The 17,975-nt window shown below is 39.5% G+C and overlaps 1 protein-coding gene across 1 annotated transcript; it reads right to left on the reverse strand.

The window, feature by feature from the left end:
* LOC139758267 (glutamate receptor ionotropic, kainate 2-like) lies at positions 1–16,156 on the reverse strand. Its single transcript, XM_071679478.1, has 8 exons — positions 16,087–16,156; positions 12,071–12,236; positions 11,406–11,647; positions 6,127–6,311; positions 5,692–5,955; positions 3,279–3,457; positions 429–597; positions 1–126 (listed from the first exon to the last, which is right to left on the reverse strand). Exons 1-8 carry the CDS (start codon positions 16,154–16,156, stop codon positions 1–3), a joined length of 1,401 nt encoding a protein of 466 aa, XP_071535579.1.
* Positions 16,157–17,975: the final 1,819 nt, after the last annotated feature.

Consider the following 17,975-nt stretch of genomic DNA (forward strand, 5'->3'; position numbering starts at 1 on the left):
TTAGTTGGTGTAGCTGGCGCACTTCTCCCCAAGTGAAGCGAGGAAGGCAAGACCACAGCCCAGCAGCAGCAGATAAAAGACACCTTGAAGATGAATAAGTCCCAGGCTCACATTCCGGTCATCAACCTAGAAGATATGTTGACAGGGAAAAAGTGATAATGGTTTATCTTTGACCTCAGTATTCGCAGTCTGCGAGAGACACCTCTGAAAAGGTCAGAAGTAAGCCAACTACTTTATATGAGAGATTTACAACAATCAATGATGTTGGCATTGTACGTATAATCAGATATTCAAAATAGGACATGTTACTGTGAATTAAGTAAAACAGCAGCGAAAGTAAGGCTGGCTAAACTAGAGGAAAAAATTCTTATAGCCAAATATGAACTTGAGGACAGTGAACTTTTTCACAACTTTACCGACATATTTACCTGTAACATATCACTGTCTTTTTTATCTTCTCCATCTCTATTCCTTCTTTCTGCTCTTGATTTTCTCATGTGGATAGATATAACATCGTCTATCCAGTACTCTATCAATCCTCCTTCCATCAGGTGTTGCATCATGTTACTGATGCGAAGACGGAATGGTGCACCTCTCCTGGAAGAAGAAATTCCAACCCAGACTACAACAAAACTCTCTCAGAACAATTAGTAAAGATCATCTCTATCATTATATCATATTTTTTTACAAAGATACAAAAGTAGAGGAACTAACAAGTACAACAAAGCAAAGAACTGAAGTTTTAACTTTCAATTAATTAAAAACTCGTTTCAACTAATTATCTATATCCTTTTATGTCCATTTATGACCCCATTTGTTGCACAGTTGGTTTAAGTTCACACTGATATTAACATTCACATTAGTTTAGCGTAATGTCTCAGACTAAGACTTCATTTCTACATATATTTTGAAAATCCCTGAATTTGGGCAGAAAGAATTCTACATCCGCATTCCCTGAGTGCCGTATTCGACGACTAAGTGACGGGAGTGAAGGGAAGACTGGAAACCCTCCCCCCTCCACACACACACACACACACACACACACACACACACACACACACACACACACACACACACACTTTTTGTATTCCAATTTCTAAGACTTGGAGCAGAGGAAGGAACCAAGGGAGGAGTGCTCATCCTCCTCGGACGCTCAGGCTTGGGTATGTAAATGTGTGTGGATGCAACCATGATGAGAAGAAAAGAGAGATAGGCGGTGCGTTTGAGGAAAGAAGCCTGGATGTTCTAGCGTTTAGAAAAAAAAAAAAAGAATGGCATGGCATGATGTGTGGAGGAGGGTGAATGAGCTGAAATTGAAATGGTTGAGGGCAATGTGGTGTGCGATGTTTCGATTGAGTAAGTGATATAAGGATGAGAATAGTATGTTAGTAAATGGTTGAAAGAGCTAAGAAGGATAATTCTTTTTTTCTATTTTAGCTGAAACGACAAACGAATACCTTAATCAAGGCCATCTCATTAACGACTTATGTATATGTACACATATGTATACAAATATAGTGTATATGAAAGCGCACTTTCATAGAACACATAATACCCTCCAACAGCCAGGTTCGACCCCAGGACCTTATGCGTGAGCACTACAGCGAGACTATGATCACCCCCTGATGACTGTTCGACCACTAAGTAATCCAATGACCTCCGTCTCACATACATGAGCAACGGGTCTAGACTTGTCAAATCCCATCAAGCTCACATGACCAGAAGAAAGCATTTTACAGAACATAGCTACAAACGCGCAGGTATATGAACGCGAATATTGTGCAAGTAAACGTGAACTTTCATAGAACACATAACCTTCCAACAGCCTGGCTTCGAACCAAAGGCCTTATGAGTGGTAGACGGGAGCTCTACTGCTAGACTATGATTTCCCCTAATAAGGAAATAATTCATTTACTAAGTAATCGATTACCCTTCTTTTCATATACATCAACAACGGAGTATAGACCGGTCAAATGCCATATTCTTTTTCATATATCTCCACATATGTGCAGTTAGGTTCTGTAAGATGATATCTGCTGGTAATGTGAGCCTGATGGTATATAATCGGTGTAGACCCCGTTGCTCATGTTTGTTAGACTAAGGGTATTCGATTACTTAGTGATCGAATAGTCATTTCCCTGTTACGGACGATCATAGCCTAGCAGTAGTGGACCTTATGAGTGGTAGGCCTCCTTCCTTCCACGCATAAGGTCTTGGGTTCGTACCCTGGCTGTTGGAGGTTTATGTGTTCTATGAAAGTGCGCGTTCATATGCACTATCTTCGTCTCCATATACTTTCGCGTTTGTACAGTTATGTTTTGTAAGATGCCAGCTACTGATAATGTGAGCCTGATGGGATTTGACCGGTCTAGATCCCGTTGCTCACAAATGTGAGACAAAAGGTAATAGATTAATTCTGATCGAATAGTTATTCCCCTATAAGGGGGCGATCATAGCTTAGCTTTCTCGTCTACCATGCAAAAGGTCCTGGGCTCGAATCCTGGATGTTAGAGGATATTAAGTGTTCTTTGAAAATGCGCTTTCATATGCACTATATATTTGTGTTCATATACCTCCGTGTTTGAACGGTGAGGTTCTGTAAAATGCTAGCTGCTGGAAATGTGAGCCTGATGGGATTTGACCGGTGTAGACCTTGTTGCTCACGGATGTGAGACGAAGAGCATTCGATTACTTGCAATCGAATCGTCATTTCCCTATAAGACGCGATCATAGCCTAGCTGTTAGCGTTGCCTTCTACCACGCAAAAGGTCCTGGGTTTGAATCCTGGCAGTTGGAGGGTATTATGTGTTCTATGAAAGTGTGCTTTCATACGCATTATCTTCACAAAATTGATCTATCGAAATTGACTTTTGAGTGGTGGACTTTTGAGATATAGTGGTCAAGCAGAATTTCATACCTTGCTGAATCTCGTATTCTATTTAGAAATGATAACCAAGGCTACATTATGAATGAATTTTCTGCCAAGCAAGCATTTTCAAAAACTGTATAAACAGAATATTGAAAACTCTGGTCCAGGCCTTCAGAATAATTAACGGCACAACAACAAGAAAACGACGGAAGAATTTCTTTTTCACTAATTTGCAGTTTACTGTACTCAGTCATGGAAATTTCATTACTATAATTATCATGGCAAAATTATCCCTGGCTCAAAAAATTGGTTTTAAGATAGACAAGGAAGTAGTCTGCTGAGAAAGAGCATAAATTGAGTTCCAGCAAACGCTACCTTGTTCTGCTCATAGCACCTACCGGAGACTCACCTAAATCCAAATCCAAATCCGAGGAACTGAAGGTACTCTGACTTGCCGACGTAGATGGGCGTGTAGCCGCGGTTGTCGGTCATGCTGGCGGCCACAATCCCAAGGCCAAAGTTCTTGAAGGTGATGTGGGAGTAGCTGCCCTTCAACACTCTCTGGAACTGCTCTTCCGCTGGGGCATACTACGGTGGGGAGGAATGGTATATCAAAGGACATATGAAGCTACTCTCTCCAAGTGATTGCTTGTGGAAGCCGTGATGTCCCTAACCCTAAAATGCTGATGTTGAGGAAAGATAACTTACCCAGCTGGATGGATGGAACTCAAGGGATGGTGGATGATTTTAGCAAACCCATGTAGCTCATAGGGTTAAGGAGGATCTGTATATGGAGTTATGATAATACTTGGTTAGTATGTGGAAGTAATGAAAAGGAAACATGATATCTCGGTTGCTGGGATTGAAATCTTTTTGATGCTCGATATTAGATTTAATAGTTGCCGTCCTATGGACGTCCAAGTTGCTATGAATATGAGAAGTGTCTGGGATATACTGAGTAGAATTATATCTATCGAATAAAAAAGACGTCTAGAGTAACATTGTGCTCAAACTTATATAACGAACCTGAGAGATTTCTTTTCTTTTTCTTTGTGTGTGAAACGAATACGCCTGCAATACGTGTGGCAATCACTAATCTAGTTAGAGACAGGAAATCATAAGAATTTCCTAACGAGACGAAAAAAAAGATATCTTATTGGAAGATTTAGTTCATGTGATGAATCATACGGAGGATTTTGTACCTTTTATCTTAAGACCTTGGGTAAGGACGGTATTCACCCTCAAGACCAAGCCTTAACTAAAATAAGAAAAGAAAAAGAAACGAGAATAGCCCAATGGTTGTTGAAGATGCGAGAGGCTCGCTTTCTTTCATTAGAAGGCGAGAAATATAGAGTATTGCTTCCTAGATCTGTGAACCGCCACACATTAAATATGCGAGGCAGAAGCTTGCATTTTACTGCATTGTCCAGCTAATGGCGGAGGTAAAGACGAAGCCACCTCTCAGGAACAGATACCTGCAGAAGGCACTGACACAATAACAAAGAGTAGTGAGTTTAGGTATTAGTTTCTCGTCAGATTTAGAAAGTCGATAAGGTTGATTGGTTGACTTTCATCATTGATCAGTAAATGAGTTTGTTAAATGCATCCTAAAGGTAAAAATCATCATTCCAAGATCAAATCAGTACTTTGTATAACTAGAGTAGTCCCTAAAAGGAAAAGTTATAATCGACATCTGAACGAGGATCACATTAATTTTTCTTTTAGAAAAAAAAACAGCAATATGTTTGATATGATTTGTCCAGTAATAGAGCATCAATCTCACACCTATGAAGGGTTTAGTTTTATTTCCATCCTAGACACATCTTAGTTCAGAATAATTCCAATTACGTACGCTCTTACAGTCTGACCTGAGGATTTGACCCATTATCTCTACCTAGCAATGTTGGTTCTTTTTTCCCTCCTATATAGATATTACTCCAGTTCTTCTTCCCGAGATCTAGCTGCTTGTGTGCCCATATCATTAGCATCACGTGAGCAGTACTCGGCAAGCCACACGTCGCACCCGGCACACACTACTGTGTGGCCGTTAGCAGCGCACGGATGGGCAGTTGTGATGTTTGTTTCCTTCCCTTACTACACCGAGCATAAGGATGGAGGTGGGTTCAGGTGTACAGTAAGAGATAGGATGTATGTTAGTGTCAGCAGTAATACTATAATGATGGTTGTCATGACAAGTGGTAGGTGTAGGCAGAGTGGCTGTAACAGACTGGAATATGAATAGGGTGATTAACAATTTGCCATCAACCACCAAAAATGAATAATATAAGAGACTTGATCTGTATCTTTGTGTAGTGAGACTGAAGTCGTTCCTTCCTACGTACATTCAAATTTGTCCTAACTAATTACAAAACATTGCTAGAATTCAGTCACTCATAACTAGATGATAAGGAAAGCGAAAAAAGAGAACTTTTTTCGACGACCAACTCAGTTGTTTTCATGGCATGAGTATTATCATACAGCGATACATTTGATAAGATATATCTTGTATAACTCCACTAATTTTCACTTATGTAATAGGCACTCATAAAAGAGAACATACAATTCAGCTTTTTAAGACAATATTTAAACAAATAAAAAAAATCACAAGGCAAATCCTGCGAAACAATGATGTAATGCCCCAAGATCCTAGTATAGGTAAGGGTAGTTGGGACAGCTGCAAATAGAGTAGATAAACTGTAATTTCCATGATGATCAAAGATCAAAAAGAGTTTAAATCAAGGACATCAAAAGTGTCAGACATGGGGACATTGCTGACGATTTTACAATGAATAATGACTATTTTCTATTCCACTGTGTGTTACCTGCATGCCCCTGTAAATTTCTTGCATAGCAGGGTTTACATGATGTTTGAAAAACAACGTTGAGGCATCATTGGCGAAACTTGAGCCCCAGCCCCAGCCGTCACGGGCCAGTATGTCTTGGAAGCTGTTGATGGCAGGCATCTTGTCCTGAACAGTGAGGTGCGCCACCAGGGAGGAGCGGTAGGTGTTGGTGAGGATCACACAAGCCAACATCCACAGCCCCACTAACACCTGCAGGTAGACCCAGGCATTATGACATCCACACTGTAACATTACCATACAAATGAACATGTATGACATACAAAGTAACGCATGGAGACCCCTCACACAGACAGATAGACAGAAAACACAAACACACACACACACACACACACACACACACACACACACATGTAACCTTGTTCGCGAACAAGGACTTGCACATGCATCACTAACCTGACCAGAAGGGTTAGCAGTAGGGCTGGAGGAGAACTCCTCCATTAAGACGCTCCAGCCGTAGAGGAATGTTGAGGTGAACTCCAGGCTCTGACCACCTGTCATGATCGACCAAGCCTTTTGCGTCAGCCATAGCATGATGCACCACACAAGGAGACTGACCAACAGTGCCAACCAGATCACTTCTAGAAATGTCAGCAACGAGAGTTAAGATAATGAGTATGGTCTCAGATACCATGGAAAGATAGTCTATCAAAGGAGTGTTATTCATCGTAACAAAGTGGAGAAATATAACAAGGAAAACTGAAAGTTACAAATTTCGAGAAAGCCATCTTCAGGATAATCATGTTATATCATGGTAGATGCATAACCTTTCTTACAATCCTGGTGGATCAAGGAACCTATCACTAAGATGCGCCTCTACCTGACTGGTTCGTTAGTGGCACTCGCCTGTCACATCCCACTAGCTCGGCAAACGTCTTTCCCCGTCCAAGAGTATCATCAAAACATTGGCGGTGCGGCGATGGCATCACACGTCAGCTCTGTCATCACACAACCTCACCCGTAGGATGTAACTTGAGAAGCCTGAGACTGTGTGTAACTAGAGTTCTAAAAGGACGAGTAATAACACATCGTGGACTCATTCATGAAACTGACCTACCCGAAGAGGCTAGTAATCTAACGCAAAGGAAGGACATGGGAGTTGATGAACGGAATTCTCACAACGGCGACAGAAATGATTACGGGAAACAATGATGTTTGGTGATGCCCACCTCGAGATAAACAGCATTTGAAGACGAAGTGACCACATCGGTAAAGATTGGAGACACCAACAGGGCTGAAAATGATATAAAATTGTGTCGTATGCGACATTCTCTTCAGCAGGTTTTGAAGGAATCTAATATAGGTCGTGGCCTTTACGTGTGGTTACGTGATCTCAGAGTTAATGCCTGACACTTTTGAACCACCAAAAGTTTTATTGGTACACCAGGGACTATACAGGAAGACAAGGAAGGCATTGCAAACAGCTCAAATTTCTGTTAAAATAAATAATAACAACAGATCAGGCAGTATCACCTGGGCTATGACGGAGGTAGAAATGATGGATCAGGCGAGCGTCAGTGACGGACTAATCAGGTAGAGAAGCTATCTTAGCGATGAGTCTCTTGACCAACAATTTTGTATATAAACTTGTGTACCTGTCCAGATGTTAATCAACAGAGACTAGCTGAAAAGTGATGATACTTAGCTCTTGCATTCACTGCAGTTTACCATAGTTTGGAATCTATCAAAGACCATTATTCTTCATATAGATAAGTTGACCATTTGAATCATTAATACACTTGAAAATGTGAGCCAGGGTTTTGGCATATTTTCCAGTATAATGATAAGGAAGTACATCAACACTCTTAAGTGAATCAAATATATAACGAATACTTACATTATCAAGACCTTTAGACAGTGTGAAACAAGTGAGTCACTGATCAATATCTAGTCCCGATATTCAGATTCTTTTCACGCTATACAAATATCATTATCATATTGAAAGAATGAGACTTGTAGTTGATAAACGGAATTATCTTATTCGAGGCCATACACCTTTACATTTAGCTTTGACTCTACCAGCTGTCGCAATGAGATTGATATTTAGTCATCTTCGGGGATGAACTCTTTCTATATAAAAAGGTATCAAGATATTTCATTGCAGGATTATCATCATCCTACGACTTGCTTATCTATAATCAAAACACCGGAGCGACGTGATCGTGTCGTCAAACTATGCACACGTCGAAGAAGTTGCCAAACTATCTTCTATTAATGCCATAGGTGGCTGCCAATATCTTATCCATTTCCTTGGCAGGATAAAACTTGCTTGCTCTTAGGGTGATACAATCGGCCCTGTTTGTCTTCTGTCTTAGACACGCCGAAGAAGTTCCAAGAAGCACGATGACTTATTCCCGCACAGAATTGCCAATGATCGATCCATTTTGTTTGCCAGGTAGGGATAATTCACTGCGGGGGGTGACAAATTTTCGGGAAAATATGCTAGAATTGAGGGTCAAGGTTTTGCTGGAAAAAATGTCTGAGGTAAGTGTTTATATTACTGACCAATGCTCTCCGTAGGAACAAGCAGACGACAGCCCGGAGGGCCAGAATCTTCTTGAACCTTACGTCTGTTAAAACTCTTTTGGGTACGTGACAAGCAAGGCACATTTCAAGTACAAACCTTCCATTTAAAGAAGATTTATTCTAAAGAATAGATAGAAATTTGGCATGTGTTCTTAAAAAAGCTTTTCATTTTGAGTAGAAAGATTTAAAAGGCAAAAGAGAGGCAGGAATTTAGAGCAGATAATCTGGGTAATACATACCAGTCACTCTGTCATAATGATCATAACAGTTATTCCCTCGTACACATGTTTCTATTTCGAATAATTTTCAGGTGAAAAGTATATCATTCATGGATTACTTGATTGCATAAATCATCGCCAACATATCATCCTTGTGAATATGTCAAGACTAAGTGTCATCATCGTATCATGTTCTCAGAAGGTCATCTGGGGTTCTTTGGGATTTTTACATTTTACTAATGGTGAATGAAAATTAGGTAACACTATGGATAAATGGTCGTCGTCTCTTTTAGAAAATGATACAACATGACGACAAGAAATGACGAGAAAATCGGAAACTGTGTTTATATGTAAAAGTAAGAATATAAAGATATTCTTTTTCCTCATACTTGATCTCCGTTTCCTACGTTAGCGAAGTAGCGCCAGAAACAGATGAAGAAGGCTACATCCGCTCACATCTATTCTTTAGCTGTTCTGTGTAATGAATCGAAATCAAAGCTCCCTGTCCACAACCGGACGTGTCACATGCCCTTGTTCAGTCCATTGACGGTACGTCGACCTCGGTGTTCCACGTGATTCTAATTCACTTTATCCCTTGCACACCTTCTACCCTCCTGCATGCTCAGACCTCGATTACTCAAAATTCTTTTCACTCCATCCTTCCATCTCCAATTTGTTCTCCTCGTTCCCCTTGTTCCCTCCACCTCTGACACATATCCTCTTTGTCAACCTCTCCTCACCCACTCTCTCTGTACATCTAAACCATCTCAACACACCCTATTGTACTCTCTCAACCACACTCTTTTATTATCATACATCTCTCTTACCCTTTCATTACTTACTCGATCAGACCACCTCACACCACATATTGTATTCACACATCTCATTTATATGTTTCTTTTTCAAAAACTTCAGTTACCTTTTGCGGTTTTGTTTTAGAATGCTTGAATAAATTCATAAAAACTAAAAATATTTTGTCGCTAGTTGTATACATCACAGAGGTGAAGAAACGAATATCTTAACTCAATTTTTTCCATAAGCCTACAAAAGGACATGCCATGCAGATAAGTCTATGTATATGAAGAGTATATTGCTGAACGTAAGAAATGGAACCCTAAAGAATCATATTAGAAGCAAAAAAAATCATGATCCAATCAATAGGTTCACTTATTACGGAAAACGATGACTTAGCTCAAAACAAAGAAGCCATAACAAAAATAGTGGATAGTCTTTTTGCATCTGTATTTACGATCAAAGACACAACCCATGTCCCAAATCCTGTTTTATTGATGAGAGAGGAGAACATTCTTCAACAATCTGACATAGAATCTGAAGTCATACGTTCAGTAATAGACGGAATGATACATGGGAAAAACGGTAAGCATTGATAAGTTTTATCCGAGAAAGAGGCTAAATATGAGAGAGTTAAGCCCTTGCCTGCCCTTATCAATAAGTAACGTGCTACAGGAAAAGTCCTAAATAAAAGGAAGTTTGCTAATGTAACACCGATATTCAAAATAGGTAATTAGTCACTGCTCGAAAATTATCGTCCCATTCGCTTAAGGTCTGTAGTTGGAATAATCATGGAAACCATTATTCGAGATTGAATTGTAAACCATTTAGAGGACTATCAGTTAATAAGCAATTCTCAGCAAGCTTTACGACGAAATCGAAAACCTGCTTGATTTTTTTTCACCATATAAGCAAAGTATATGATGAAGGTAAAGCAGTTGATGTTATCCACTCAGATTTTCCAAAAGCTTTCACTAAGGTTCCGCATCAAAGATTACCAGCAAAAATTAAGTGACATGGCATTGATTGGCGTATTCGTCTGTGGTTAAGCTATTGGTTATCTGACCTTAAACAAAGAGTAGTGATTAAGGGTCAAGCCTTAGAATGGTTAGACGTAACAAGTGGACTGCCACAAGGATCAGCCTACTATCAGTGATACTGATAACGGTTACATTGCAAGATATCAAAATTCGCTGATGATACAAGGCTGTGAAACGAATCTATAAACAAACTGGGCCCATCAGTGGTAATGATTATTAGGACTGATAAGTACAAAGTTCTACATATCGGTAGTAAAATCGAAAAGACAAGATACGGCATGAATTCTGCTGAGCTGTAGGAGGTAAACGAGTGAAAAGACACGGGTGTAATAATCTCTGGTGACCTAAAACCAAGTAATGCACAGAAGCAGGGAAAAGAACGGGAGAAAATCTTGATTTTATAGGGAAAGCCTTCGCATTTAACCCAGGGAAAACCTTGTCTCTCTTTACAATTCATTGGTTGGTCCACATCTTGAATATTGTGTTCAAATTTGGTCACCTTACCCTAAAAAGGACATACTAAGAACGGAGGGAGTACAGCGTCAGACAACAAAGATGATTTCTGGACTGAGAAACAAATCTTACCGGAGCAGATTCAATGACGTGAATCTATCTATCTTTGAAAAGAAAAGGTTAAGAGGTGGTCTGATGCAAGTATTCAAAATGATCAAAGGCTTTGATATTCTTTATCTCTCAAGTTACCTAAGAATTGATTTCTTTAATTTTATTCGTAGTAATGGATAATGACACGTGGAAAATTATTTCCGTGTATGAATCGAAGTACTTTTTCTTCGACAGGATTTTTAACATATAGAACAATTTGCCAGTTAGAGTGGTTGAAAGCAGCACTATAGACACGTTGAAGAAAAGACTTGATAGTTACTTCGCCTCAGGTCTAGAACTTCCCTTAGTTGCTCCATTCATTTCAAAATGACGAGTTAAAGGTTATTCCCTTGGAATTATACTTTCTAACGATTACAACTCACTTTTGGGAGTTTCTGATATTTTCCACTATAACAAATAGCCTCAAAAGAACCCAATTGTCTGCTGTTTGAATTCCATTGTATTTCTTTGTATAAGCTAGTAACAGTGGCAATACCTGACAATGGTCTGATGATGGCCAGATGTTGAGGCAGAAGTCCAGGCTTCAGAGAGAATATAGCCAACGTTTCCTGGGAATACAGGACGGAGTAATCCATGACGTATATTCTGGTTGGTGTGAGTTCCAGATCAAGTCCAATGTCGGCTTGGTGGTGTTGCAGCATACCCACTATCCCCGTCCAGTTCCCGTTTCCTTGGTCCATACCATACTGGCCATCCCACGACTCCCGCATCTTGTATCTGGGGAACATGTAGGTTTTATTTTCAAAAAGTGTCATCTGTGTTCTTGAAATTGGATGACAATGGTAAGAGATGATGGTAAATATAGATAACGCTTGATATATAATTTCTCATCTCGAAGAAAGGTACAGCTGTAGCAAAAGCCTAGAGAAAAGAGAATCGCTGAAGAATTTTATAAATGATATAATAGAAATGTAAATGACACAAGTTGATCAGAAGTTTTAATCAGCTTTTGTGTCATCTTTACTTTAGCTTTATTCTATACAGCCTTCTTTGTTAGACTACTGACGATATGAAAGATGTCCAAAATGTAAAGTCCAACAAAATGAATGGTTCATTTACTCTTGTAATTTGGCCGTACTCCTGGTTGATATGTTTAGGATACGCTTCAAGAATAGAATGTACATAGTTGTCTTATCTTACGTAAAGTTGGCGTGGGCAGAGAAGCTATTCAGCATTCTAATGTCAACGGAGTCTAATGGGGTGTAAGTTGTTCCAAGCTCTTCACTATCTCGCCTCAAGTCCAGAAGAGGAAAGAAATGAATTGCCAAGATATCGAACGTGTGGCCCATGAAGTCCTCTGGCTGCTCTGAAATTTCATTTAGCTTCAGAATTGTGATCAAACATTACCTTAAACTCTGGAAACTTGAAACTTTAGAATACTATCAAGCAACCTTCTTTTGAAAACATTTAAACGTGCACATCATATTCCCTGGATTTCAGGGATATTCTAGAATTTCTCTCATGTAAATCCCATACACAAAAACAGAAACGATAAGTAAGAATATATATATATATATATATATATATATATATATATATATATATATATATATATATATATATATATATATATATATATATATATATATATATATATATATATATATATATATTCCTAGGAGTCCACGGCGAAAATGAAACACGAAAAGTTCCCAAGTGCACTTTCGTGTAATGATCACATCATCAGGGGAGACACAAGAGAGAAATATAACAGTCAGTTGATATACATCGAAGAGTCGAAGCTAGGACGCCATTTGGTAAACATGTGATTGTCCAAAACATACAACGAGCGTTGAACTCTCGTTGTATGTTTCACTCTATTCACTCTATTCCTTGCACGCCTTTCACCCTCCTGCATGTTTAGGCGTAGATCACACAAAACCTTTTTCACCCCATCTTTCCTCCCCCAATTTGGTCTCCCGCTTTTCCTCGTTCACTCCACTTCTGATATATATATATATATATATATATATATATATATATATATATATATATATATATATATATATATATATATATATATATATATATATATATATATATATATATATATATATATATATATATATATATATATTCCTAGGAGTCCACGGTGAAAATGAAACACGAAAAGTTCCCAAGTGCACTTTCGTGTAATGATCACATCATCATATATATATATATATATATATATATATATATATATATATATATATATATATATATATATATATATATATATATATATATATATATATATATATATATATATATATGTGTGTGGATGTGTGGATCAGGTGTTTGCTTTGAAGAATGTATGTGAGAAATACTTAGAAAAGCAAATCGATTTGTATGTAGCATTTATGGATCTGGAGAAGGCATATGATAGAGTTGATAGAGATGCTCTGTGGAAGGTATTAAGAATATATGGTGTGGGAGGAAAGTTGTTAGAAGCAGTGAAAAGTTTTTATCGAGGATGTAAGGCATGTGTACGTGTAGGAAGAGAGGAAAGTGATTGGTTCTCAGTGAATGTAGGTTTGCGGCAGGGGTGTGTGATGTCTCCATGGTTGTTTAATTTGTTTATGGATGGGGTTGTTAGGGAGGTAAATGCAAGAGTTTTGGAAAGAGGGGCAAGTATGAAGTCTGTTGGGGATGAGAGAGCTTGGGAAGTGAGTCAGTTGTTGTTCTCTGATGATACAGCGCTGGTGGCTGATTCATGTGAGAAACTGCAGAAGCTGGTGACTGAGTTTGGTAAAGTGTGTGGAAGAAGAAAGTTAAGAGTAAATGTGAAAAAGAGCAAGGTTATTAGGTACAGTAGGGTTGAGGGTCAAGTCAATTGGGAGGTGAGTTTGAATGGAGAAAAACTGGAGGAAGTGAAGTGTTTTAGATATCTGGGAGTGGATCTGGCAGCGGATGGAATCATGGAAGCGGAAGTGGATCATAGGGTGGGGGAGGGGGCGAAAATTCTAGGGGCCTTGAAGAATGTGTGGAAGTCGAGAACATTATCTCGGAAAGCAAAAATGGGTATGTTTGAAGGAATAGTGGTTCCAACAATGTTGTATGGTTGTGAGGCGTGGGCTATGGATAGAGTTGTGCGCAGGAGGATGGATGTGCTGGAAATGAGATGTTTGAGGACAATGTGTGGTGTGAGGTGGTTTGATCGAGTGAGTAACGTAAGGGTAAGAGAGATGTGTGGAAATAAAAAGAGCGTGGTTGAGAGAGCAGAAGAGGGTGTTTTGAAGTTGTTTGGGCACATGGAGAGGATGAGTGAGGAAAGATTGACCAAGAGGATATATGTGTCGGAGGTGGAGGGAGCAAGAAGAAGATGGAGACCAAATTGGAGGTGGAAAGATGGAGTGAAAAAGATTTTGTGTGATCGGGGCCTGAACATGCAGGAGGGTGAAAGGAGGGCAAGGAATAGAGTGAATTGGAGCGATGTGGTATACCGGGGTTGACGTGCTGTCAGTGGATTGAATCAAGGCATGTGAAGCGTCTGGGGTAAACCATGGAAAGCTGTGTAGGTATGTATATTTGCGTGTGTGGACGTGTGTATATACATGTGTATGGGGGGGGGTGGGCCATTTCTTTCGTCTGTTTCCTTGCAAACGCGGGAGACAGCGACAAAGTATAAAAAAAAAAAGAAAAAAAATATATATATATATATATATATATATATATATATATATATATCCTATTTGTCAATCTTTCCTCGCTCATTCTCTCCATGTGACCAAACCACTTCAAAACAACCTTTTCTGCTCTCTCAACCACACTCTTTTTATTATCACACATCTCTCTTACCCTTTCATTACTTACTCGATCAAATCACCTCACACCACATATTGTCCTCAAACATCTCATTTCCAGCACATCCATCCACCTCCGCAAAACTTTATCCATAGTCCATGCTTTGCAACCATATAACATTGTTGGAGCCACTATACCTTCAAACATACCAATTTTTGCTTTCCGAGATAATGTTCTCGACTTCCAACGACTTTTCAACGCTCCCAGAACTTTCGCCCCCTCCCCCACCATAAGACTTACTTCAGCTTCCATGGTTCCATCCGCTGCCAAATCCACTCCCTGATATCTAAAACACTTCACTGCCTCCTGTTTTTCTCCATTCTAACTCACCTCCCAGCTGACTTGTCCCTCAACCCGACGCGACCTAATAACCTTGCTCTTACTCACATTTACTCTCAGCTTTCTTCTATCAGACACTTTACCAAACTCAGTCACCTGCTTCTGCAGTTTCTCACATGAATTAGGCACCAGTGCTGTATCATCAGCGAACAACTGACTCACTTTCCAAGCTCTCTCATCCACAACAGACTGCATACTTGCCACTCTCTCCAAAACTCTTACATTCATCTCCCTAACAACCACATCCATAAAAAAATTTAACAACCATAGAGACACCCCGCACCCCTGCCTCAAACCGACATTCACCGAGAACCAATCACTTTCCTCTCTTCCTACTCGTACACACGCCTTATATCATATATAAAAACTTTCCACTACTTCTAACAACTTGCCTCCCACACCATATATTCTTAATACCTTCCAGAGAGCATCTCTATCAACTCTATCATATGCCTCCTCCAGATCCATAAATGATACATACAAATCCATTTGCTTTTCTAAGTATATCTCACATACATTCTTCTAAGCAAACACATGATCCACACATCCTCTACCACTTCTGAAACAACACTGCTCTTCCCCATTCTGATGCTCTGTACATGCCTTCACCCTCTCAATCAATACCCTCCCATATAATTTCCCAGGAATACTCGACAAACTTATACATCTATATTTTGAGCACTCACCTGTATCCCCTTTGCCTTTCTACAATGGCACTATGCAACCATTCCACCAATCCTCAGGCAACTCACCCTGAGTCATACATACATTAAAACACCTTACCAACCACCCAACAACACAGTCACGACCTTTTTTCATAAATTCCATTGCAATACCATGCAAACCCGAAGCCTTGCCGGCTTTCATCTTCCGCAAAGCTTTTACTTCCTCTTCTCTGTTTACCAATATATATATATATATATATATATATATATATATATATATATATATATATATATATATATATACACAAATCTGAAAACTGGAAAGGGGTAACTATGATAATCATTACAGCACAGTTCATTACATACCTAAGAACAGGTCATTAATTTGATGGTCACCATCCATTAAGTTCCAATGACGATTGAACTTGACGTCCATTTCCCCATTGTTGCAATACAGACACCGGCGATAGACTTTTACTGTTTCACTCCAACCTGAGGATGTGGACATGTGAGTAACGTGCTGTCAATGACTGAACAATGCAGTGGAATCTATTAAAAAAGGGGGTGACTGTATTGTTGGCTGGTTGGTAAGGTTATTTAATGTATGCATGACTCATGGTGAGGTGCCTGAGGATTTGCGGAATGCGTGCATAGTGCCATTGTACAAAGGCAAAGGGGATAAGAGTGAGTGCTCAAATTACAGAGGTATAAGTTTGTTGAGTATTCCTGGTAAATTACATGGGAGGGTATTGATTGAGAGGGTGAAGGCATGTACAGAGCATCAGATTGGGGAAGAGCAGTGTGGTTTCAGAAGTGGTAGAGGATGTGTGGATCAGGTGTTTGCTTTGAAGAATGTATGTGAGAAATACTTAGAAAAGCAAATCGATTTGTATGTAGCATTTATGGATCTGGAGAAGGCATATGATAGAGTTGATAGAGATGCTCTGTGGAAGGTATTAAGAATATATGGTGTAGGAGGCAAGTTGTTAGAAGCAGTGAAAAGTTTTTATCGAGGATGTAAGGCATGTGTACGTGTAGGAAGAGAGAAAAGTGATTGGCTCTCAGTGAATGTAGGTTTGCGGCAGTGGTGTGTGATGTCTCCATGGTTGTTTAATTTGTTTATGGATGTGGTTGTTAAGGAGGTGAATGCAAGAGTTTTGGAAAGAGGGGCAAGTATGAAGTCTGTTGTGGATGAGAGAGCCTGGGAAGTGAGTCAGTTGTTGTTCGCTGATGATACAGCGCTTGTGGCTGATTCATGTAAGAAACTGCAGAAGCTGGTGACTGAGTTTGGTAAAGTGTGTGAAAGAAGAAAGTTAAGAGTAAATGTGAATAAGAGCAAGGTTATTAGGTACAGTAGGGTTGAGGGTCAAGTCAGTTGGGAGGTAAGTTTGAATGGAGAAAAACTGGAGGAAGTAAAGTGTTTTATATATCTGGGAGTGGATCTGGCAGCGGATGGAACCATGGAAGCGGAAGTGAATCATAGGGTTGGGGAGGGGGCGAAAATCCTGGGAGCCTTGAAGAATGTGTGGAAGTCGAGAACATTATCTCGGAAAGCAAAATTGTGGTTCCAACAATGTTGTATGGTTGCGAGGCGTGGGCTATGGATATTGTGCACAGGAGGGTGGATGTGCTGGGAATGAGAGGTTTGAGGACAATGTGTGGTGTGAGGTGGTTTGATCGAGTAAGTAATGTAAGGGTAAGATAGATGTGTGGAAATAAAAAGAGCGTGGTTGAGAGACAGAAGAGTGTGTTTTGAAATGGTTTGGGCACATGGAGAGAATGGGTGAGGAAAGATTGACCAAGAGGATATATGTGTCGGAGGTGGAGGGAACGAGGAGAAGTGGGACAGAGTACAGAATGGAAAAAGTTGAGAATAAAGGACGCAAGGGGAGTGGGGGAGGAATTAGATGTATTTAGGGAAGCAGTGATGGCTTATGCAAAAGATGCTTGTGGCTTGAGAAGCGTGGGAGATGGGCAAATTAGAAAGGGTAGTGAATGGTGGGATGAAGAATTATAAATATTAGTGAAAGAGAAGGGAGAGCCATTTGGACGACTTTTGCAAGGACATAATTCAAATGACTGGGAGATATATAAAAGAAAGAGGTAGGGGGTCAATAGAAAGGTGCAAGACGTGAAAAAGAGGTTAAATGTGAGTTGGGGTGAGAGAGTACTATTAAATCTAAGGGAGAAAAAAAACTATTTTGGGAGCTGTTTTTCATATATATATATATATATATATATATATATATATATAT

Source organism: Panulirus ornatus, chromosome 30 (assembly GCF_036320965.1).
Source record: "Panulirus ornatus isolate Po-2019 chromosome 30, ASM3632096v1, whole genome shotgun sequence".
Lineage (NCBI taxonomy): Eukaryota > Metazoa > Arthropoda > Malacostraca > Decapoda > Palinuridae > Panulirus > Panulirus ornatus.

Bases quoted from the DNA above. Each gene is read 5' to 3' on its own strand.
- LOC139758267 (XM_071679478.1), bottom strand. From the start codon at position 16,156: ATGGACGTCAAGTTCAATCGTCATTGGAACTTAATGGATGGTGACCAT. The intron at 12,237-16,086 runs GTATGTAATGAA...ATGAAATTTCAG, and splicing joins AATTAATGACCTGTTCTTAG to AGCAGCCAGAGGACTTCATG. The intron at 598-3,278 runs GTGAGTCTCCGG...TTCTTCTTCCAG, and splicing joins GGATTTGGATTTGGATTTAG to GAGAGGTGCACCATTCCGTC.